The sequence below is a fragment of the Electrona antarctica genome (assembly GCF_951216825.1).
Source record: "Electrona antarctica genome assembly, chromosome: 23".
Taxonomy (NCBI): domain Eukaryota; kingdom Metazoa; phylum Chordata; class Actinopteri; order Myctophiformes; family Myctophidae; genus Electrona; species Electrona antarctica.
In genome coordinates this window covers 14009759-14036338 of record NC_136804.1, presented here as the reverse complement: position 1 = coordinate 14036338, position 26580 = coordinate 14009759, and the positions used below count along the sequence as shown (strand labels likewise).

Sequence of the window (26580 nt, the reverse complement as noted above, 5' to 3'; positions counted from 1 at the left end):
GGGAGGTGAACATCGCATCGTTGTGAGCATTGTGAGCTTATAGATCTACAGTTGTTTCGGGGGAAGAGATTTGGTGTAGAAGGGAAAAAAAGGAAGGGGGCCTAGCATATAGAACCCAGGGGGACTCTGGGTTATGAATTATATAGGGTTTAAGCCATTTAGGCCTGACATAAAAAAATTAAAAAAAAAAGTTCGCTCTGAAAGAATATATACCTATTCAAAGATTTGTGCCGCATTTTTACGATTTTTCAAAAATAGCTAAAGTATAACATAATGCTTGAAACACCAAAAGGGGTTCCCGCCCAAAATGGGTTTAAGTGGTTATCGAAAAGAAAACGGGGTGGAAACCTCATATGTCCAAAACTGTTACTTTTCAGGATTCAAATTCAAAAGCATCAAAAGTAGCAGATCTACAAGCACATTGTGATGTACTTTTGTGCGACGCTGCAGTGTAGTATGATTAGGTAGGGTGTTCATTTAGGAAAAAAACACAAAACGTTTGAATATGGAGATGGGAGGTTTCTGCCCGACAGAGACAAACCCTTGACTTTGTGTTATCAGCTACATTCTCGCAAAGCGATGATCAAAGATCTCAACATCCGGATAGGTCTGATGAAAACCAAGCCGCCGATAACACACCTTCTAGATCCCCAATGAGAGTAGCAATACCAGAATATAGACAGGAAAAGGCCAAGATATAAGCATAATACAAATAATCTGATAATCTGACTAATCTGACCCAGACATACTTACAGTACCAAAGCAAAACCACTCAAATTTGTCACAATGTTGCTCACAATGCATGCGGATGCATGTCGGACTAATGCCCTCTCTGAATTACATGCGCCCCTAAAATAAGTACTAAATGTATATTTTGGAATAATAATATTCTAAGTCTGCAAAGTAACTATAGTTACTAAAGTTTTAAAATGATTGTAGTGCAGCAAAAAATATATATACAATATTTGCCTCTGTAGTATCAAGTACTGAGAAGTGAATTGAACTCAAGTACAGTACCTTGAGTAAACATACTTAGTTACTTTCCAACACTACCTACCACTGGCCTGCTTTGAGAACTGATCCCACTACGTAGGACCCTAAATTCCCTTGCCATTTTTATTGTATTTCAAATCTCTTGAATTGCTTCCAACGCAGCTATAGAGCCTCTATTCATTCAACAGAATTAAGATGTCAGCAGTCATATCAGTAGGCAGAGATAGATGTCTGATTGTCTGGCAGAGCGAGACAGGAGCCAGAAGGAGTTCTCAGCCAGAGCGGGGCTGCATGACGTGTGCAATCCTCCTGCAGTGGTGGAGAGTAACTAAGTGCATGTACTCAAATACTCAAATAATTATGCATAATTGTATCGTGAAATACCTCATGTCACTTCACTGGAGTATTTCCACATTTCTGTCCTTTTAACCCATTTACATTTAGGCCTGACGTTGAAATTTTAAAAAATGTCCTGTCCTGTATGTTTCTGTATCAGTGGTGCTTAAAAGATTTGAGGCACATTTTCACGATTTTTCAAAAATAGCAGACCTACAAGTTCATAGCGCGCCACTCGGTGGCGCGGTATGAGCTTGTAGATCTGCTATTTTTCAATAGCTAAAGCATAACATGATGCTAACACCAAAAGGTGTTCCCGCCCAGAATGGGTTAACTCTACTCCACTACATCAGAAGCAAAAGCAAATATTGTGCTTTCTTACGGCACTACAATCATTTGAAAACTTTAGTTACAGTTCCTTTGTAGATTTCTATTATTATTATAACAAAACGTACACTATAACCACTTCAGCCCTAGTCAAACTTTGAAAACAGATCTAAAAGCTCACAACGTGTTGCATTGTGACACATCATGAGCTTGTATACAGATCTGCTCGTTTCAAAAGGAGACATTTGAGACATTATGCTAACTTGTTAAACATTCTGTATAATGAGTAGTTTTACTGTTGGTACTTTGAGGAGGCTTCTATGTTGTACTTTTACTCAACTAAATTTTGATTAACGGACTCTTACTTTTACTTAAGTGAAAGATGCAAGTACTTTTTTCCCACCAGTGTCCTGCCGTTTCATCACCATTCCTCTCGTCTTCCTCCTCCAGGTAATTGATTCTCAAATCTATCTATCTATCTATCTATCTATCTATCTATCTATCTATCTATCTATCTATCTATCTATCTATCTATATATAAATGCACCAAGTCTCTTGAGTTGCATTTATGTATGAAAGGTGCTATACAAATAAAGTTTATTATTATTATTATTATTTGTGTGTGTGTGTGTGTGTACTGTTGTAATCCACGTAACTCGAGAACCGTTCGCCACGTTCAAATTCGACACGCATGTTCCACACCATCACAGGGAGTGATCGAGTCGGTCGGACCCACAGTTGTCCAGAACCGCCCCAAAAAGGCCTCTGCCCAGGGTCCATATATGGAGCTGGCCGGTACTGACATGATTATGACGTCTGACATCATAGACTCCATATTTGGGAATGCCTGAAAGAACTCCATATATGGGCATGAATGGGACACATACATAATATCTGTATAGAGGCTCCAACAGGCACCGCTCTAGTTCATTTATAATGTTGACTATTCAATAATAGCAGACATACAAGCTCTCAGCGTGTCACTGCGCGGAGAGATTGTACATCATTCTCTTTCTCTCTCTCTCTCTCTCTCTCTCTCTCTCATTATAGGACGGTCGAGCGAGTGACACGTGTCTGTGCCCCCCCCCCACCCAGTCACGGCTGAAACCCTTCTCGATCCGTCAGCCGGAGCCCAACGGCCTTCATTGGCTCAGTTATAACAGATTGATTGGTGCAATGGCTGCGGGCGCAATATTGTTTTGATCTCGATGTCTACAGAGGTCAAACGAGAAGCCATTCATTGTGGCTGTCGTCGGGGAGACGTCAACGGAAGACGAATGCCTGCAACGGGATCCATTACTTTCACTTATCTCTCCGTTTCCCACGACTCACCCCGTCCCCCAAAACCTAACCATTTATTATTGGCTAACTTCGTCTTCTTCTTCTTCTTCCTTTTCTTTTCATCCAATCAAATGTAAGTCTGGATAAGTCAAGGGTTCCCAAACTTCTCAGGACGTGACCCCCCAGAATGATCATCTGAACTGGGAACTCCCCACCATGACAAGCACTTGGAACTGGGAACTCCCCACCGTGACAAGCACTTGGAATTGTAGGCATTACATTGCCTGGCAGTTGAGACGAAGAACCATCCAAGAAAAGTCCAAGTCCAAAAACATGATCCATTATGTATAAATTATTGATAAGGAGTCAGGACAGATAGGGGGTACTATACTGTGTTGTATCACTGGGTTGTCACCTCCCCTTCACATTCAATAGATCCTGTGATCTTTTGTGGCCAGATGTACATTTATGAGGTCTAGTAGGACTATAGTAAAACAAATCAAAATAAATCACTATAAAGTTGTGTAAAAAAGAAATACATATTTAACCCCATGTTCAAATGCTAAATCGCTAAAATGAAAAATGCAGCAAATGAAAAATAATGAATACTCATTGTTTACTTCTCTACAACCTAAAACATGAACCGAAGTTGAAAAAAACTAAAGTTGTCCTTTAAGCAAAGAGATTTGGTATATAAACCCAATTAGCAGGTTTTCAAGGATCTATACTTGGTGTGCTCTTTTCCCCCTCTACACCAGATGTCTTTGCCAAAAATAGCTGATCTACACGCTTCTTTTCCTCTTTTTGTAGTCGTGGGAATGGAATCGTTCCATCATGGTCCATATATACAAACTATATCTGCCACCAACGCATTTCCTTCATTAAATTATTCATGTGCGACATGGCAACTCACTGCGGATTCCGTGAGTTTGAATTATTGAAAGTGTGTGTACTATATCTGGTACTACGAGATTGTTCAAAGTCAAACGCTCCCTCTTGTTTTGAACCCCGGAGGGCGGAAGAAATTCGACAAACCAATTTGCGGAGGAATTGCATCTTAGCATCTCATCAAAAACGGCTTAAATACAACAGCGACCTTTAGTTCTATTACTGGTGGGACCGTTTTAGCGGCCGCTCTGCTTTCGCAGTGAGCTTCTCCAATCCCCCAGCGTGCGCTTGTGAGTTTACCATGGTTGGCGTCCGGATGTGTGTATTAGTATGTTGTGTCCTAGTTTAGAGCTGGAGGCTCTTGAACGGGAGAATATAAAAACAGACATGCTGCCTGCATGGTAAATGGTGCATTTATATCGCGCCTTCATCCAAGGCGCTTCAGATTGTGCATTACATTCACACACACATTCACACACCATCGATGCCGGAGGAAACCATGCAAGGCACCAACCAGCACATCGGGAGCAAAAGGACACTTCGACACTAAAGTTCCCTTCACACTGGACGCATTTTCTGATTTTTAGCGGCGTTTTTCCGTCTGGTTTTCCGAAAACCAGACCACCTTAACTCTGGGGGAGCCCAGGTTTGAACTGGGAACCTTGCGGTTCACCATCCAGCCACTCTACCCCTGAGCCACTGCCGCCCCAACACACCACCTGACACACTTCTGAGGGAAATGTTAACATATAGTTCACTAGCTCTGATGAATGGAAAGGTTATACTTTCTGTTTCCTCTGTTCCTGTGGACGTCGTTTCACGCTCTCTTTCACACACCCACACGCATGCACACACACTCAGATATACCAATATAACAAACATAAACACTCTTACTGTCTTTTAGTCACGTTTTCATTGTGGTGAATCATCAACATTTCCGCCTGTTGTACTGCAGCAAACAGGCCTGTTGCCTGTTGTTTACCGAGTCCCTGAGGCAAGATGATGTCAGTGTGTATGTGTGTGTGTGTGTGTGTGTGTGTGTGTGTGTGTGTGCGTGCGTGCGTGCGTGCGTGCGTGCGTGCGTGCGTGCGTGCGTGCGTGCGTGCGTGCGTGCGTGCGTGTACGGTGCGTGTGCCACTATGGACACAGCATCCCAAACGGAATGCAAATCCACTTAGCACGTGAAGGGGTCAGACCTCGCCGTGACACATAATTGCGTTTTCCATCTGCGTCCCTCAAGGCTTCAGCCCTCGTTGCCAGTATCATAGATGGCAGATATGAGGTTAGCATAGCATAGCTAGAGGCTGGAAAATGATAAAGCATTGTTAGCATATAGCGAAGGAGGTTTGAACTTATGGGGTTGCCAAGCCCAGCGGGTCTGGTATACATTCTCATGCCAAGGACCCCCGATTTGATTATGTATTAAGCCTCCGGCCCCCATTTCAAGTGATTTAGTGCCAGGAACCCAGAGCGTCCCTATTTTGTCATTTATTTATATTTTAAATTGCAAATATAGCAGATCTAAAAGCTCACAACGTGTCACAATGCAATGTGTCGCAAGCTGTACATCTACAATTCTAGCTATTTTTTAAATAAAAAAAACAAAACAAAAAAAACACTTAAAGCATGAAGTGGTCAAACTGTTCGAAATGTTGTTAGGGACCCCATGGATCCCCTTCAAGGACCCCTGGGGGTCCCCAGAACCCACTCTGAGAACCTCTGAGCTAGCCTATAGCATAGCTTGGCTTGTGGGGTACTTATCCAGTGTAATCACTTGCTAACACACTGTGCTTTTGTGTAAGATGAGGCAAGCATCCGGTCCGTCGGTAAAAGTGCTCCGCTACTATAAATCGCCAGGCGCTATGATTTAATGGATTAAATAACCCCGGGCGATCGGGGTGTTAACAGAATATTCTGTTTGGCTGTTTGGTTACCAAGCTACAAGTCAACAAACAATCAACAGCTAAATTAATTTTCAGTGTATTCACTTCAAACGATGAACTGCAATAACAGATTGTAGTTAACCATAAACCCTAAACTGTACACACTTTGTTCATACGAGAGGCCTCCTTTTCCCCCTCTACACCAGGGGACTTCAACAGATTTCAAGCCAAGGACCCCTTTGCTGAGAGAGATGAAGCAGGTATACCCCCACTACATATTGTACAGTATACAATTGTGTTGCATATTACACCTTTTCAAAGATTTCATAGACTTTTTGACAGCACTGTATCATGTTAATGTGTACTAAGCTTAAACCTTCAATACTCCATAGGAAACTCGTTCTTGGTCTGCTCTTTCCACCCCTCCACCAAAGGAGTAGATCTACAAGCCCACAACGCCTCGCGCTGGGCTTATATATCGACTCTTTTCAGCTAATGTTCCTCTCAGAATAGGGATGCTATTAAATGGGTAATGTAGAAAAAGAAGAAACAAGTTCCTATCATACAAAGATTTCACCCCCTCTGTTGTAACTCCGAGGACCCCCTGTTGAAGACCCTTGTTTTAGGAAATAGGGGGAAAAAGTTCCAATTAATCCAATGTAGTTATTATTTAGTCACATACTCTTGCTAATACTTTTCACAGGTTCAATATAAAAATGTAGATAAAAAAAAGAAGTTGAAATAATGAGTTTTCTGCCCGACAGCACCATAATATGTTTAATTCTAAAAGGTATTACTGTTATTAACCGAAATAAAAGTGTAGTCCTGTGTTTTACTTACCGAAATAAATAACAATATATAGTCTGGGCCTGGGGTGTTATGGAATTCAGTAGCCCATTTATCGATTTCTTCACATTCAACTAAAAGGCGATGATGTTGACAGAGAATACCGTGGCAGTTTTCCTCTAAAAATCAATAGAAAATAAATTAAACACTTTTAATAAATTGTGATGGTAAGGGAGAGGAGAGAGGGGGAGGGGGGTTGCCTTCCCCTTGTATCAAAGCACTGTGAGATATATCTTCGGTAAAACTAAACAAATTAAACGTCAATTAAACCAATAAAACATGTAAGACCATATGCAATTGACGTCTGTGTTCTCCACTTCATACTATAATCAATCCACTCCGCTTCTAGCCTCAGGATTCAATGCCATTTCCAATTAAATCAATTCCGTGAGAAATTCAGACAATGAAAGGCTTGTGGGAGTTTTGTTTACATTTGAAGTTGAATCCATTTAATGTGAATTGACCGCAACCCTACATGTGTACAACCAGCCTTTAATTAGCTATGTGGTCGTATAATTACAGTGGTTCTCAATGTGGGGTCCAGGGACCCCCAGGGGCCCTTAAGGGGGTTCTGGGGGTCCAGAAGGCAACAGGCCTGTTTGCTTGCGTGCGTGCGTGCGTGCGTGCGTGCGTGCGTGCGTGCGTGCGTGCGTGCGTGCGTACGTGCAAGTGTGTGTGCAAGTGTGCGTGCAAGCGTGTCAGAGGGTGAGAGAGTGATCCAATTTGAGGACAGCCAATCAGTGGGTTAATGAGGTTAATAAGAGGGTAGGTCAAGAGTTGGGAGGGAGTAGGTAGGGGGTCTCCCTGCCTGTTCAACCCAGGCTTGGTATCACCCGTCTGGGCTTAATGAGGGAGAGAGTGCATGGGGCCTCTGTCTGCATGGTGTATAGCAGGCTATAAAGTCTCGTGTTGTAGAGTTCTCATTCTAATGTTCCTCTCGTTCGTCATACTGTACATCTCTGTGAGTTGTCTGGGTCTCCGGAGCAGCAGCGGGGGGCCTATTCTGCTGTCCACCGGCCAAGGCTGTTTGTCTAAGTTCTAACGCTCAACACCACCAGGAACAGTGTGTGTGTGCGTGTGCGTGTGGGTGTGTGTGTGTGTGTGCGGGGGTGTTTCTCCCATTTCCTTCCTTCCAGCTAAATACGCCTACAGTATGTATTATTGACATAGCATAATAGTAATTATGTATTTCTATAGTATCCCTTGCTTAGCGTTCTCTGGTTTTGCTTAGCATGCTGCTTTAGACAAAAGTCAGGGAACATCTCAGAGAGTGGAGCCTTTAACGCCAAGTGTAACTGTATTCCATTTGTTGCAATACTGTAAATGGTTCATCTACTTTGCCGTGAGTGGATCAATTTGGGGGGTCCTTGACGTGAAAAAGGTTTGAGAGCCATTCAGGCAGCATGAATTTGTGTTATAAACCAGATTCTGTATTTGAAAGAAAGAAAATGTCCTAAACAGACTTCTTGTGGATGACTTCCTTCCCTCCTTCCAACTAGGATAATGGATTCTTACTGTCATGGGTATTGAACTGATGAAGCATGCGCACGCACGCACGCACGCACGCACGCACGCACGCACGCACGCACGCACGCACGCACGCACGCACGCACGCGTTTGTGCAAGCGTTTGTGCACGCACGCACAAACACGCGCACACACGCGCACACACACACACACACACACACACACACACAGTCACACACACACACACAGTCACACAGTCACACACACACCATTGGACAGAAGAAAATAAAAAACTAATTTACTTTTATATCAGCTCCACAGCTAATTGGCACTCCGAATGAAAATGTGTGTTCTAAGTTTATAGAGAAATGTGAGAGAATGAGGAAAAAATAAATGATGTTATATTTATTCAGACGTTTGTTCATCGCTCGCTCGCCCGCCTGTCCCCCTGCCTGCCCGCCCGCCCCGCCCCGCCCGCTCACTCACTCACTCACTCACTCACTCACTCACTCACTCACTCACTCACTCAAAACATAGCCTACATGTCTCATTGACTGAAAACGGAATCAAAACTCCAACTAACAAAAGTGTTAATTGGATGACAAACAAATATAAAATCCTAAATGTCCCCCCCCCCCCCCCCACAGCCCTCTCTCTCTCTCTCCAGATGGACTGATTGAATCCTCATGAGAGAGAGTGAGAGTAGAGCTGCATTTTAAAGGGCACCTTCAACTCTCTCCGTCTGTCTGATATTTAAAGTGGAGTGGCGTGCTATCAATGTGTCAGCTAGGACCTTTAAATGTCTGCATTTAACACACTGCTGCTGCAAACTCACACACACACACACACACACACACACACACACACACACACACACACACACACACACACACACACACACACACACACACACACACACACACACACACACACACACACACACACACACACACACACACACACACACACACACACACACACACACTCTTCCGTGTTGTTAGGCCCCGCTGTGTGATGGCTGCAGGGTGACTATAGGCTATCACTGCCAACCAAACACTACAGTGGATAATATCATGTGGTGGAAAGTACTCAATGTACTCTAGTACTGTACTTACGTACACTTTTGAGGCGTTCATTTCCGAAAGGTAGATAAAAGGTTTCTGCCCGACAGCAACAATATACAGGCAATATATAAGTCCAAATCTGCAGATGAGCACCACAACTAAACACTTTTTTACTCTCTTAACCCATTCAGGCCTGACGTCGAAATTACAAAAAAAAAGTTTTCTAAATCATGACAATTTTCGGAAAGATTTGAGGCACATTTTAACGACTTTTCAAAAATAGCAGACCTACAAGTTCATAGCGCGCCACTCGGTGGCGCGCTATGAGCTTGTAGATCTGCTATTTTTCAATAGCTAAATTATAACATAATGTTTAAAACACAAAGGGGTTCCCACCCAAAATGGGTTAATGGTTAATGTGGTTAAACGCTAACGTGACATGGATGCGTTCCAGGTCTCAATGGATTAACCCATTTAGGACAGGAGCGCATTCTTTTTTTTTGAACTTTGTTTTTATTTCAAAAAATGAAACACGAACAATGAAACAGAAATCAAACATAAATGTGAATACAAGAAAACAAAAATACATAACAAAAACAGAGACAATAAAAGAAATCAAAGAAAAACAGAAAAACAGCTTGACAAACTTCAAAAACACAGCATTCTTCAGACAGTACAGGACAAGGCAGGGAACAGCAGGAGACATGACTCACAATACAATACAATATACAGCAGATATCCAACATTCGAAGCATTTTTATAGACTCAACAACCCCTACTCAGCACTCTTAGACCTCTACACATACACCGAAACACCCAAGTACAATATTACAGAAGTCCATTTAAGTATGAAACTTTCCATTTTTAATTGTAACCTTGCCGTCATTTCCTCCATTATATAAACCTGCTTCAGTCTCTGTTTCCATTGGGTTATAGTAGGTGGTTTTACCTCCCTCCAATTTACTGTTATCATTTTCTTAGCAATCAGTAAAAGTATCCTTAATATGTAACTCCATCCACGCAACTCCTCGGGTATAATTCCCAGCAGAAATAACTCGGGTCCAGAAGGAATATTCAACCCCAAACACCTTTCAATTTCCTTTTTAACATTTTTCCAGAACCCTGAAATTATTGGACAATCCCAAAAAATGTGTGTATGGTCTCCAACTCCCCCACAATTTCTCCAACATAATTCTATGGATGGTGTTTTCACGTATGAAGAAATGACCAGAGGAGTATTGAAATATCTAGTTTTGAGTTTCCAATCAAATTCCTTCCACAACTGGCTATTTATTCCCTTGTGACAACCTTCACACATGTCCTCCCAGGTTTTGTCTTCAATTATTATATTTAATTCCAATTCCCATTTATCCTTAATGTACCATGTATTTTGAGAAACATCATCCAGTGCTTTATATAAATTAGAAACATGTTTTTTAGTTGGGAATTTTTTTTCTGCAATACCAATGAAATACACCTCAATTTCGTTTGGGGTTTTCCTAACCAGCTCTCTCTCTCTATGATCCATGATATAATGCCTTATTTGGAAATATCTAAATAAATCACTTGAAGGGAGTTTAAATTTCGTCTGGAGTTGAGCAAAGGATTTAAAAGTTGTTCCCTCAAATAACTGATTTATGGTTTTAAGACCCTTATCAGCCCAACGACTGAATCCAGTATCACTTATGGATGGAGAGAAATCAATGTTACCCACTATTGGCATTGCCCTTGAAACTGACCCTGGTCCCCACAGTGTTTTCCTAACTGCTTCCCACACCTTTAATGTATGCTTTATCCATTCATTTCCTATTTTAATTTTGTTTTTATCAATAGTTTTTTTATCAAGGAAGGGTAATGCTGACAGAGACACCCCTTTAATTGTGCTCTGTTCTATTCGGTTCCAACCTGTCTCTTCATCATTACCCATCCATGCGACAATTGCAGTCAGCTGAGCCGCCCAATAGTAATGCTTTAAATTGGGAAGGCCTAGGCCTCCCCTAATTTTTGGCAAAAGAAGTGTTTTGAGCCTTATCCTGGGCTTTTTATTTTGCCAAATAAATTTAGAAATCATTCGATCAAGTGCCTTAAAGGTGGAGATGGGTACTCTGACAGGCAAGGACTGAAACAAGAACAGAAGTCTAGGCAATACATTCATTTTCACCGTTTCAACTCTACCCAATAAAGAAAGGGGAAGAACATCCCATCTCCCCAGATCATTTTTAATGGCTCTAATTAATTTTGTATAGTTTGCATCAAATAATTGTGCGGGATTTGGTGTGATTATAATCCCCAAGTACCTAAACCCCTGTTTAGACCAACGATATGATACATCTTTGTTTAGTTGTGTAGGCCAGGACCCAGAAATCATCATTGCCTCCGATTTGCTTTCGTTAATTTTATAACCTGAAACGGATCCATAACTTTGCAGGCACTGCATGAGTGGGGGGATAGAGAGCAGTGGATTTCTTATGAAGAGCAAAACATCGTCAGCGAATAGCGCCACCTTGTGGACGAACCCACCATCGTCTGGAATGCCCTGGATCTGAGTATTTCGACGTATAGCTTCAGCCAAACATTCTATACTAATTGCGTAGAGAACAGGGGATAATGAATCTCCCTGTTTTACGCCCCTCTCAACCTTGAAAAATTCTGAACAGTGACCATTAACTCTAATTCTTGATTTGGAATTATTATATAGCAGATTAATCCAAGAAACAAATTCTTCTCTAAAACCCATTTCTTTTAAAGTCTCTTCTAAAAAGAGCCAATCTAATCTATCGAAGGCCTTAATCCCATCGAGGCTAAGGAGCATCGATGGGTCTTTATCTCTCGCTGCTAGTGACTGTATGTTTAATGCCCTCCTAATATTGTTTGTCCCTTGTCTAGTCCAGATGAACCCCGTTTGCTGAGGATTTATTAATTGTTTAATGTACTTTTGAATTCTATTCGCCAATATAGAGGTTAATATCTTATAATCCACGCACAAAAGACTGGTTGGGCGGTAACTAGAACACTGTATGGGGTCTTTTCCTTCTTTATGTAGTACCGTGATGATGGCTTCTGACCACGACTTTGGGGGGTCTCCTGATGATAATACACAATTATATAATTTGCATAACCTAGGAGAAAGTTCATTTACAAAAACCTTGTAATATTCCCCTGAAAAGCCATCTGCACCTGGAGATTTGTTGTTTTTCAAGTTGGAAATGGTTTCTCTTATTTCCTCCTCAGTGATGCGCTTTATTAATTTGGATGCTTCCCCCTCTGCCAATTTATTTAATTCGAGAGGTCTCAAGAATTCAATAATCTTTTCTCTTTTAAATTCTTGTTCTTGACCCTTGTATAATTGTTCGTAAAATTTGGCAAAGGCATCCGAGATCTGCTTAGGCTGCGTTTCAACAAGGTTGGTTTCGGGGTGTCTGATTTTGGCCACAGCACGACCAGATTGGGCCTTCCGGAGTTGAAAGGCCAACAACCTGCTCGCCCTATTTCCCATTTCATAATATTTTCTGTTAGTGTACCTAAGTGCCCCCTCTGCCTTATACGTTAACAACTCATCCAATTGTTGTCTAATTTCTTTTAATTCTTCCAGTGTTTTCCCATTCCCAAATTGTTTGTGTTCTTTTTCTAGGATTTTTATTTTGTTTTCCAATTCTTGTTGTTTTGCAAGCCTTCGCTTTTTTATTCTCGCTCCTATAGAAATAATCTTCCCTCTGATTGTGGCCTTACCCGCATCCCAGACTACTGAGGGTGAAACACTCCCATCATCATTTATAGCAAAGTACTCAGAAATGGCACCCATTATTTCCTCCTTAATACTAGCATCTGATAGTAATGAGGCATTAAGCCTCCAGTACTTTAAGTGGTTGACTAACTCAAAGCCAACTTTCATAGAAACTGGGGCATGGTCTGAAATAGTGATCTGTCCCATTGTGCATTCCCTAATACGAAAAAGATCCTTCTTTGACACACAAAAGTAATCCAACCTAGAATAACTCCCATATACTTGGGACATAAATGAAAAATCTCTTTCATTCGGGTGAAGATGTCGCCATGCATCCACCAAGCCCAACTCCCTCATCATGTTTGTTAAAGCCATTGCCTTTTTGGATAAAGGTTTCGTTGATGACGGTAGTTTATCCCACTTATTACTCAAAGTACAGTTCTGATCTCCTCCCATGATTATGAACCCCTCTCCGTTGTCTGCAATTAATGCAGCAATTTTTTTACTAAACAGAGGACAATCCTCGTTCGGGGCGTACACATTCAAAATTGTGACCTTTATGCCTCCTAGCGTCCCAACCACCATTACATACCTGCCCTCTTTATCTTGGAAGGTTTGCTCATTGCTGTAATATACAGATTTACTGAATAAAATAGCCACCCCTCTCTTCTTTCCACCCGCACACGATGCCCCGTACACTTGATCTACCCACTCTCTTTTAAGTTTTGAGTGTTCAATCTCAGACAAATGAGTTTCCTGAATCAAAGCCACAGAGCACTGCAATTTCTTCAATTGACTAAGTATCTTTTTCCTTTTTATAGGGTTGTTAAGTCCCTTTATATTATAGCTAATAAAATTTAAATCTGCCATATTTTTTGCTTTTCATTTTAACATGCCTCCCCTCCTCACCACACAAGCCCAAGTCTGCCTTACAAACACAAACAATGAATTTAAGCTGTATAAACACTGAGTCCCAAAAGTATGCCAAGAAAAATGAGAAAGTAAAGTAAAAACAACAATCCAAATTCCCCATAGAATGCTTCATCCCCAAAACAAAAACACACATAAAACCCCCCCCTATGAGCATTCTGGGTAGAGAGAAACTCTCTTGGTTTGCACAGAGTGCAGTTGCAACGGGCCTCCACCTGATGTCGCCCTCATCCCATTGCTTGATTCGCATATCTCTTAAACTTAGAGCATGCATAGGTTCCCCCCCCTACTCGCACTAAAACCTATCTGAAATTAAGAAAAAAAAAGGAATACTTTGCCCCCCCCCCCCCCCTCGGCAGGCATCCCCCTTGATAATAAAATAAAACAATATTTGAGGATATTCCCTTGTCTCTCTGTCCCCAAAATATGCTTGTTACCCAACATACACTTGAGAGATTGTTATTAACCAAACAATAAACAAACGAAAAAAACCTCAGTATTTAGCCTGCCGCCCCTCCCCTAGAAGAGACAATCCAACACTGAACTAAAAAATTATGTCTACATTTGCTGTCCCTTCTTTACCCCCCCCCCCCCCCCCCCCCCTGGTAAGCCAAACCCTCATATGTACACACTCAAAAGATTAGCATAAATGTATTAGCCTCCCTGGCAGGATCATATATTATTTCACAAAATTCACATAAATCAAAATAATACAAATTAACAAATCCTTAGACTGACTTCCGTTTTTACATATTTCCATCTGCCACCCCCCTCGCACCCTCACCCAAAGCATTCCCCTTCATTTCAAATAATAACCATTGCCTTATATATTTTTTACCTTAAGTCCTTATTATACTAACAAATGATTCAATTTATCACTACATCCCTTCAGATGATACTGACCTCCTGGACGTTCATAGATGTGATTCAGAATATCTAGATAACTCGCTGTCCTCGACGTCCCTGGATGAGATACTCTGTCTGTTGCTATTCTTGGTCGTCCTCTTGAATGGTGGGTCTGGTGTCATCGGGATTTAATTGACTGCCTCTTTTTATGGCTCTGATGTCCTCCAGGTTCAGCTGACGGCTCCTTCTTTTCCCTCCTTGCGTCTTCCACCCGTCCTGTGTCAGCTCCCTGTCGAACACGTCTTGTTCCTCAGCATCCACGATGATTCCAATCTGCTTCAGTGTCTCTCTAGCATCCAGTAGGGATGGGAAGACCTTCTCTCCGGTGTCCAAGAAGATCTTTATTTGGGCCGGATAGATGGTGCGGGCTTTGATTTTCTTTTCTTTCAGCTTTTTAATCACTTCCCACACCGCTTTTCTCTTTCTTTGTAAATTATGTGAATAGTCATGGTCAAACGCCACTCTTCTTCCCTCATACTGGATGTTTCCCTGTGACCACGCTTGCTCCAAGACTGTCTGTTTTACCCCATAGTCCAGGAAGCGAACGATTATGGATCTTGGTGGTGCTGTCGGCTCTTTCGGTTTGGGCACAGTGGCCCTGTGCACTCTCACCACCCTTACAGACAGTTCTTCTTCCAAATGCAAAGTTTCACACATGAATCCTTGTATAAAGCCAGGCATATCATTCTTTTCTGCCCCTTCTTTAATTCCAAACAAACGAATGTTGTTGCGTCGTGACATATTTTCCATTTGATCACACTTAGCAGCCAGGCTGGCCTCCTTTTTTAGCAAGTAAGCTAATGCTCTGTCATGTAGCACGCTTCTGTCTTCTGTTTCACTCACTCTTTGCTCTGCCGTAGTGACTCTCTGGTCCAGCGTGTCCATCCGTTGTTTTATTTCAGTCATGGATGCCTCCAGTCTGCTCAACGAGGTCTTTGTGTCTCTATAAAAGTCACTGTTTTCCGCTCGGAGCTTCCGTAGCTCTGTTAGCATCTCCGACTCCACGTTCCCTCCACCAGCCATGGCTTGCGATGATTCACCGGTTAGCTTCAGCTGTGTTAGCCGTAGCTGCCTTGTGTTTGGTCTTAATTCGGACCCTTCTGTGCTTCCTTTGCTAGAATCTTTCGTAGTCTTGCCTTTCACCATTCTTTGACGACCATTTCAGTATCGACAGGAGCGCATTCTGTGTCGCTTTAGCATTGAACCACCATTATATTAAACGTCAGCTGTTGAAAAATAGCAGATCTACAAACTCACTATGAGCATGTAGATCTGCTATTTTTGAAAAGTCGTGAAAATCTTCATCGTCACAAATCTTTGAATATATATACAGTATATATATATATATATTGCTTCTGGGAGGTCCCTGGAACAACATATTTTCAGATGGGGGTTGGCGGCCAAACACAGATAATTTCTGGGATCCTTGACATGAAATAGTTTGAGAACCACTGAGAAGACATTTTGAAGAATCTGGCCTCAGTCCCAAATGGGTTAAACATGCCAGAGTTTGTAGAGCTTGAGTTTCTATCTTGATGCTACATCAATGGGATTTGTGGATGTCTCTGTGAAATTCTACTGGCTAAGCTGCAGCTTGCCATTTCTTCCCACTTCCTGTAGTGTGTGCCCTCACAGCAGGCCAAGTTAAGATCCCCTCAGCTCAGACTTGGCAAAAATGCTAATAAACATCTTATATTTGGAACAAATGAAAGAAGAATGAGTTATGTCGGTCCCTGTTGCCTGTGCCAATAAAGCTCAATGATGCATGTGGCAATTGACTAGCCAAGCCATTGCGGAAAAAAAAACACAGACCGCACAGACAGTCCGACGGACAGACAGCTTTTGTGTGTGTGTGTGTGTGTGCGTGCGTGCGTGCGTGCGTGCGTGCGTGCGTGCGTGCGTGCGTGCGTGCGTGCGTGCGCGTATCAGTACCTGGTGCTCTGACATGACGTAGAGGTAGTGGTTGTCAGAGGAGAATGCCATGTCTCGGAGGATGGGTCCGTTTTCCACCGCCTGCACCGTCTCGTACTGCAGAGCCCGAGAAGAGCCGTCCACGCGGATCTGAAACACAACAACAATTCCCGTTATTGTAATCATCACAATATATTATTATTTACTATGAAAACCTGCATCTCCCGTCAGACAGTCAGTCAGTCAGTCACGCCTCGTGACACACTCCATATGGCCAATACAGAATTAATTCCAGATACAGGGTTTGACCTCATCAAACCCTGTACACTCAAGACACGCTCCATATATGGCGACCTCGCTTCTCGCCCTCAGGGCGTCTTACTGGTGTTCATAATTCATATCCATTACATTATTCTACTGAACGTCACGTCGATCATTCAGAGCTCCCACTATACTATACAAAACAAAACTTGTGAAATGGGACATTCTGCATAATGAGTAATTTCTACTTTTGGTACTTTAAGTACATTTTGATACCAATACATTTGTACTTTTACTCAAGTACATTTTTAATTCCGGAGTTTCACTAGTAACAGAGTATGTCTACATTGCAGTATTGATACTTTTACTTAAGTAAAACATTTGAGTACTTTTTTCCACCACTGCTCTAGACCGGCCCCTTTCGACCGCCGTTCTCTCGGTGAAGCAGAAACCCCGGAGGATCAGGGTCCATCTGGACTGGAGCAGAGGAAAGCTGAAGACCTTCTCTGACCCCGATACTAACGCACACCTGCACACCTAATTCTCACACACGTTCGCCGACGCGCTCTTTCCGTGCATTCATAACGGCGAATGATACAGTCCCTCTGAAGATGTTGCCAAGGACAATAATGCGTAAATAAATAAGACCTATGATGACCACATATCTGGTTCCTAAAGGGGAAAACCACTAATAATAACTAGAAAATACTGTTCCTGAAGAAACAATGTGGGCTTGAGTAGCTCTCTACTCGATGAGGATGCGTGGCTACCCCTGTGGGGCCATGTGGAAAATAGACAAAGAGAAAATAGAACTGATCACAAACATTGAACTTTAATAATTATGGAACATGAATTGTTCTCCGGTAATGGGGGGATCATTATTGGAAACACATCAGCGGTCTGGCTGGGTTCAAAGGTCATGGCACTGGAAGATAATTGGCCAGGAGACAGATGGTTGGACCTCTCTCACGTGACTCACTTCATGATTCATTGTAATATGATCGTGTCTCCTCCATCTTGTTTATTAGACCGTTCTGTCCATAAACCAGCTCAGTGGCCTTGTGGTTAGAGTGTCCGCCCTGAGACTGGGAGGTCGGGGTTCGATCCTCCCTGCTTGGCACTCAGCTTCAAGGGTTGGATTGGGGGTAAGTCCCTGCTGCGACATACAGTACTAGCGTCATGTCCAGGAGGTGTACTTGTACATCAAGCTGCCTCATCCTACAGAAACAGGAGATAGGCTCCTGCCCAATGGACCTCATGGCTCAGCAAGGCTTACTTAACAAAACCCTTTCAGATCTTCAGAGCTGAACAGTAGTCACAAAAGGTCACTACAAACACATGTCAAATATAGAGAAAATAGGCGATCTACAATAGCCTTTTGAAGAGCTTGTGACTTAATATTAATTAACGACACTGGATCCACATGAGACACAGATTTGGAACATAAACAAGATTTCCACCCCAATATGAAACTGATTGGAATGGCCATTTTGATCGGACCATACAGGGTTGTTGTACTCCAATGAACAATGACGTTTGCAAGGAGGACAATCTATTTAGTTTTTGCATCAAAGGAACCTTTTTTGTTGTTGTCTTTGTGAGAAGGACAATCTATTGTGAGGTAAACAAGCGTAACCGAAGATGTCTAGTCTAGTCCTGCTGTCTATTTCTGTTCATATCTGCTCCCTCCATCTCTCTCACCCTGAGGTGCCCTCTCTCTCTCCACAAAGAGAAAAAAAAGGTATGGCAACACTGTTCACCTTCTCTTTCTTTCCATCCTCCTAGAACTCTCTCTTCCTCTCTCCCTCTCTCTCTCCCTCTCTCTCTCTCTCTCTCTCTCTCTCAGTACACCCAGATATACGCGACAAGAAATGGCATGGCAAGATGCCGCCTATAGCAGGCATCTCTTGCGGGTTTTTTAACAGCTGGTGGATGGAAATGCCGCTAGCGCTGTGGCTGCAACTTGACGCGTCAGCCAGAAAGCCACGTGCAACTTCATTTTCCATCCACCAGCTGTTTGATTATGCTTTGATTATTGTTTGAACCTGTGGTTCTCAAACATTCTCATGCAAGGACCCAAAGTTAAATCTGAAAATGTTTGGTGCCAGGGATCTCCGTTAAAATGTTTCAAACCTATTCAAAATCTTTCAAGGCTCATTTCAAATAGCCCGATGTATAGCTTTAAAGTGCTTACAATAGTCGCTACTTTTGGGCTGGTTTTCATAGACCTGCGTTGCTTGTTTCAGCCTCCTGCCAGCCTGTTGATGTGGACAGGGTCCGGATGGAGCTCTAAGCTAAGGTATCAAAGACTCTCTCTGCTTTTCAACACTCCCACTGGGAGAGCTGCCGTGAACGCATGGGTCAGAGGCCATGAAGAGAACAGAAGGCCCGATAGAGAGAGAGAGAGAGAGAGAGAGAGAGAGAGAGAGAGAGAGAGAGAGAGAGAGAGAGAGAGAGAGAGAGAGAGAGAGAGAGAGAGAGAGAGAAAGAGAGAGAGAGAGAGAACAGAAGAAAAGAAAAGAAGGAAACTTCCACACAAGCCCATGCAGCGCCCAGATTCAGCAGGTGGGGTTACCTAATCTGCCCGTGTGTGTGCGTGCACGCGCGCGTGTACATGTGTGTGTGTGTGTGTGTGTGTGTGTGTGTGTATCGGTTTACCTCCGGTGCGGCGGATCAGAGGCAGGGGTATAAGCTATCGTTCGCGGGGTGGATTTGTGGGCCAGACGGCGGCCGGTCCGCGGGTGCGAGGCTGAATATACGCTTTCTATTGTGACTGCAGACCTGATCCCTGCTGTCCTCCAGGGAGCAGAGAGGGCTTTATATTGTGGGGAGGATGAAGCTCCTGTGAATTATCCTTTCCATCGTATGGTAGAGCTAAACAAATGAGCCACCAGGGAACACACACACACACACAGCCACTGTTCGTTGCCACATTCTGCGAGAGAAATATAAGCAAAGAGGTCTACTACTGTGAGACAAAACAAGCCCAAAAAGGGCCCGGACCGCTGGCCTAGCGGTACGGGCACCTAGGGGCAAATGTAGCCTGACAGAGCGCCACGGGTTCGAGTCCTGATCCCGACAGCATTTGCTGCGTGTCACTCCCCATCTCTCTCGCTCTCTCTCCCCTGTCCCGTCTACCTGCTGTACTATCAATAAAGGCATGAAAAGCCCCGAATATAACCGAATCTGCATAATCTCGTGAATAGCTACTGTACCCCGCTGTGCCAGCCATCCATGAAATTACGAGATTTGATTAATTAATCCTGCATTAATAAGCATTAATCCAATAAGCATTAATCCAGCATTAATCATCAAAATGAGACAAACTGCGATCTTTGGGACCTTATAAAACTATAAACTTTGATCTTGCTAAGAAAGTGTATCCATTGTGCATCGATACACAGCCTAGAATGAGGATGTGGCTCAAATATGGAGGGCTATCACTTCCACGTTGGGTGGAAGTGGTCTCTTCTTCTGCATATAAAGCTGACACTGATCATAAAAGACAGACACAAAAAACAAGCTTATCTCCATACTGTACTGTACAGTACTGTAACTCTGTACCAACACAGATCTTTCTATTTCATTAACTTGTTATAATTAAAGGAGTAGTTCACTGAAATAAATACTTGTTCTCTTTCAATTACACACCCCATGAAGCCTTGAATTCATGGAGTTTTTAAGCATTCGTAAGCCAACAATTTGATGAGCGGTTCATCAGTCAGCATCAAAATGTACTTAAAGTACTAAAAGTAAAAGTACTCATCGCAGAATGTCCCATTTCACAAGTTCAAAAATCTTTTGAAAATAGCAAGGATCTGCTAATTTGAAATGTATAGCGTTGAAGTTGTTAATGTATAGCCTATAAATGTTTAACTAATCAAAATTAAAATCTCCACAGTAACTATAGAAACTAAAGTTTTCAAATAATTGCAGTGGAGTAAAAACTTTGGCTCTGGGATATTGTGGAGTATAGAAGTAAAAGTATTGTTAATTGGAAATACTCAAGCAAAGTACAAATACCTCAAAATTGTACTTAAGTACAGTACTTGAGTAAATGTAGAATACTTAGTTACTTTACACCACTGCCAACCTCTGTCTTTCTTTCCTTTCTTCTTTTGTAGAGTTACAGGTAGGTGTGTGATATGATGAAATGTGAGCTTAGTTTACCATAATCACAGTAATCCTAAATGGTGTGCCATCATATTCAAGGGCTTTTGGAGAGAAATGAGACTCCAGTCACTTTACTGCAGAGGAGTTAATGCATCAAGGAAGGCAATTATGTTTCGGTCTGCTACATCACTGCTTTTCAACCCTTTTCACATCAAGGCACATTATTCATTCTGCCTTTAAAGGGATAGTTCAGATTTTTTTAACTTAAGTTGTATGAAATACTTGCCATTAATATAGTGGTTGCAACTGTATTAATTGATTGCCCGAGTCCTGTGGTGGGAGTTCTGCTCTGGTTTTGGTGAAATATCAAGTAGTTCCGGTCATTTTGTGGGGGGCACTGGGGGCCACGCAGTAAAAGTAAATGAATCCACAAAACTAACGTCATTTGTATTGTTGACCTATTTCTAAAATATTAGTGCAACTTCCGTTCTTTTTTTACCCCTCTATCACACAGAACTATGTTTTTTGTGTCCATATCACTACGCCCAAAAAATAGTTCCATGTGATAGAGGGGTCAAAGTTGAACGAAAGTCACGCTAATATTTTAGAAATAGGTCAACAATACAAATTACATTCGTTTTGTGGATTCATTTACTTTTACTGCGTGGCCCCAGTGCCCCCCACAAATTGACCGGAACTACTTAATATTGACCAAAACCAGAGCAGAACTCCCACCATGGGACTCGGGCAATCAATTAATACAGTTGCAACCACTATATTAATGACAAGTATTTCATACAACTTAAGTTCAAAAAATCTGAACTATCCCTTTAAACCATGGACGGGTTTTAGCCTTGCAGACCCAAAACTAAAGAATATGTCCACATTTCCATGCTGTCATGATGTTGGTACCATAGGAGAGATAACAGGCGAACCGTTGATCACAATAACAATTCTTACATTCTCTAATAGAGCATCGCAGTACCGCCCCCTTTCAGAACGACAAGGGCCCAGGAAATTATTCCCCATAAATCTTTCCCCATAGACGTTTTCAAAAAGTATTTATTTAAAGACGTTCACGCCGCGAACAAAACCAACTCGGCCCGTGACAAATCATGGCAATAAACACAATGTTTTGGGCCGATCAAATAATTAGTAAGAAGAAAAACAAAACAAAAAGTGTTTTTTTTTCATTTGGTTACCAACGTAGATCACTTCTTAGGTCACTGGGTCAGATGGCGATAGCAATGCGTTACATTAAATATTGAGTTTCTTGTTTTATTCAATAATTTATCAGACTTTCTTACGTCAGCTCAGTCGTCCTCCTCTTTTCTAAGTTCACAGTTTTGGGTCGTCTGCACATCACGGTAAGTTGTATTAGTCTGCTGGTTGATCAGTACTAGATTTATATCAAACTATCATCATAAATAGCCCGGTTTTTCAGTGGTTCATACTAGGCTAGAAATCCAAACCCAACACTGGTGGTGATGTGCGCAACGTTTCACTTGATGTTTTGATAAGAATTCTGAATCTCAACAAAGGCACTGGTGTCTAAAATTGTGTTGACAGGAAAGAGGCAGCAGAGAAAACGGTGAAATCTGGGACAGGGCGGGCAGGGCATAACTCTCCACCATTTAGTTGTGGACCACCTGCTGGAACCCTCTCAAGGACCACTGGTGGACCACAGACCGCAGGTTGAGAACCACTGTTCTACATCTATTCTAAGATTATTTATGTATTTATTGCAGCCCTCGCCATATAGCACCCTAGACATCATTTGGCCCTAAATGGTGGAACCCTGCTATGGAGTGTTTGTTCAGTAACAGGGAACCCTGCTATGGAGTGTTTGTTCAGTAACAGAACCCTGCTATGGAGTGTTTGTTCAGTAACAGAACCCTGCTATGGAGTGTTTGTTCAGTAACAGGGAACCCTGCTATGGAGTGTTTGTTCAGTAACAGGAGTCTTCATGTCTCTCTGGCTCTTTAATAAACAGAAAATGCATTTTAATCCCGGTTTCATTATTAACCAAATTAATTATTATTAGCCTAAACATCTCTTAACATCTAAATGACATGAATATATTTTCCAGGAGTCTAAAATTGTAAGACAGATAGAGTGGTGCTATAATAGCCAGTATTATCTGATTCCTCTTCAACAGAAATAAAGTGGATTAGCTGCTCTATGCTAAATGGATTACAATGCTAATCTCTGCTATCACATTAGCACTGTATAATACAGACTAATACACGCATGCGCACACGCACACGCACACACACACAAAAACGCTGTCATGAAGTGAGTAAATTACTTAATACCAGGTAGATAATGTGATAATAATGCAACTGCGTTCAAATCCGGGGTAGAAGAGGAAAGTTACATAGTGCAGCTTCAAGTAGAGAGTGCTTCCAAAACTGGAAATAGTTCTGGTGGTACAAAGCAGAGACATGGCGTCCAGATGGACCCTCTGCCTTGCATCCCTCAATGAAAATAACGTTTCCAAAACTGAGCATCTCTCTCTCTCCCTCTGTCTCTCTTCCTCCCCATGAGGCTAACAGCTTGCAGAAGGTGTGACAATGAGAGAGGGAAGCCATTCCGGTGTGAGAAAAAATAGAAAAGAAAAGAAATAAACCACAGGCTCATATTCTCTCCCAGTTTCTTTCCACTGGCACATAGCAACTCAGACAATATGGAAACTGTAGCACTTCCTGTGGCTCTGGCATAGCATGGCGTTCATTTTGGAGCAACAGCCGGAAAGGGCAAACAGCTACAGCATGAGTCATCACACCCCTGCATGCTCTCTGCTTAGCACATGACACCAAAACTAATTATTCTCCTAAACACATTAAGTCGATTCTACAAGAGCCTTGTAAATCAGAAAACTTTTTCGCGGCAAGGACCCCCACATTGATATGTACTTGACCCCCCCCCCCCCCCCCCCCCCCACCCCATCTGCAAATGCTTTGTGCAAATGCTTTGTGCCAGGGACACCCAGATTCTTCAAAAATGTTCAAAAATAGCAGATGTACAATAAATCTAAGCTTGTATGTCTGATATTTTGAGAACAGCGGTTCCAAAATCTAAAATGACAAATTAGACAGACAGACACTTTTAAAGTCAAAGTTTTGTTCCTTTTCCCCAAGGCCCTTTTCACGTCGTATTTCTGTACAATGCTCCTAAAATACAGTGAATGTTTTCGTTGCTTCTCGTGACAATTGGCAGTTTCAAACGCAGTGCATCTCATTATGCTTCTGAGCAGCACTTGAATTGATTTGGGATAATCTGTGAGCCATCTGGTGCACTGCAGCACTCTACAGCTCTGGCTAACATACGGACGCTTCCACACAAGTGCTGCGGAGATGTCTTCGAGGTCCGCCAGTCACATCCACCCAGCGCACACACCGAATTCTGGAGAGATGTCGTCTGTCGGGTGGTGGTAACCTCATATGTCCACAACTGTTACTTTTCAGCATTCAAATTCTAAAATCACTAAAGTATAGCAGGTGCAAAAGCTCAAAACGTGTCGTGCTCACACACTGGTCAACATGTATGGTCAACACACTGGTCAACATGTATGGTCAACACACTGGTCAACATGTATGGTCAACACACTGGTCAACACACTGGTCAACACACTGGTCAACATGTATGGTCAACACACTGGTCAACATGTATGGTCAACACACTGGTCAACATGTATGGTCAACACACTGGTCAACATGTATGGTCAACACACTGGTCAACATGTATGGTCAACACACTGGTCAACATGTATGGTCAACACACTGGTCAACATGTATGGTCAACACACTGGTCAACATGTATGGTCAACACACTGGTCAACACACTGGTCAACATGTTTGGTCAACACACTGGTCAACACACTGGTCAACACACTGGTCAACATGTAGCCACACATCTGGTCAACATGTAGCCACACATCTGGTCAACATGTAGCCACACATCTGGTCAACATGTAGCCACACATCTGGGCAACATGTAGCCACACATCTGGTCAACATGTAGCCACACATCTGGTCAGTGTGTGACAAGGTTGTTGCCTAGCCTGCATGGCATGGCCAGACCAATATCACTGCATAGATGCGTGCGTGCGTGCGTGCGTGCGTGCGTGCGTGCGTGCGTGCGTGCGTGCGTGCGTGCGTGCGTGCGTGCGTGCGTGCGTTTTGAGAGTGAAAAAAGGTCACACACATGCTTGACCTGTACGGGGTTGCACTACCAGAAGGTATAAGTTCTGTCTTAAGTTGGGGAGTAAAGTCCTTACTAGTAATGTGTAAATCTTGACGTAAAGGCCATTTACGCTATAACTATAGGCTACCGTAAGTTTGAGTGTGACGTGGTGCAACTGGCTACAGGTCCATTATTGCTGCATGCATGCGCGGACGCGCATGTGCACACACACACACACACACACACACACACACACACACACACACACACACACACACACACACACACACACACACACACACACACACACACACACACACACACACACACACACACACACACACACACACTGTGAGCGCCATGCGAGTGGTGGAAAGGAAGCTGGAACAAGCTGCTGGCTGAAGGAGGCTGGTGGTAATGGGGACCATCCTGCCTCCATGCTGGGATGAGTGGGCCGGAGGACAGTGCTCTCCAACAGTCACACTGCATGCTGGGAAACAGCAATTATAGTGCCATATTTTAGTGTACAGGAACTCCAAAGCAGTCCTCCAACAAAAAGAGCATGAAGTGAGAGGCCAACATTGAGTGTTTCCCTTTGGTCCCTCTTCACAGGAACAACTCAGGGGTACAGTACAGTACAGTACAGTACAGTACAGTACAGTACAGTACAGTACAGTACAGTACAGTACAGTACAGTACAGTACAGTACAGTACAGGGGTCTCCAACCTTTTCTCTGGCCAAGGACCTCTTAGCTGAGAGAGAGATGAACCAGGGACACCCCCCCCCCCCCCCCCATACACACACACACACACACTATTGTATAAAATAGTGTTGCTGATTAAACCTTTACATGGATTTGTTTACTATAGTATCAATGTGTAGCGCTGTGTCGGATTGACGTTAATGTGCATTTATAGACAATTATAACAATGGTGGTCAATATACTCAATCTATCCACTGACCAAGTGGGCCGGCTCAAATTAGCTCAATGGTAAAAACCAGGAAAACAAGGTTCAAACCCAGAGAGGGGTATAATGGGGAAAGTTGCTGCTTTAAAAAAAAGAACTTTTTACCAAAGTAAAGTACAGATACTCGCAAAACTGTACTTCAAGTTCCAGTCCAGTAACAGTACTCAGGTAAACAACACCCACTCGCCAATTATACGGGTTGAGAAGCCATCTCTATGCTTTGACAGCGTCGGCGGGTCCGATAACGGCCTGGGTAATTGACAACGGTGGTTGTTTTCACCAGCGGGTCGAAGGGAGGAGGGCAGTAGCCAGAGTTTAAGTGTTCTGACCCCGCCGTCTGCGAGCGCGCTACGGCTCCCCAGAGCGCTCCTCTCTTAGCCTGTGGGTCGCCCCGCTCGCCCCAGATATCAATCTGACACATTCTGAAGCACTTGACAGCACAGCACAGCACAGTGCTCGCTCACGCACGCACACCAACACACACACACCAGGCCCCG

General features: G+C 42.9%; 1 protein-coding gene across 2 annotated transcripts in view; it reads right to left on the bottom strand.

Moving 5' to 3' along the window:
* Positions 1-26580, bottom strand: part of plxna4 (plexin A4) — a 300862-nt gene that overhangs the window by 142267 nt on the left and 132015 nt on the right. For both annotated transcript variants that reach the window (XM_079493988.1, XM_079493989.1), the window contains exon 6: positions 16577-16705. In XM_079493988.1, coding sequence (XP_079350114.1) covers positions 16577-16705 — 129 coding nt within the window. The remainder of the gene's footprint in view (positions 1-16576; positions 16706-26580) is intronic.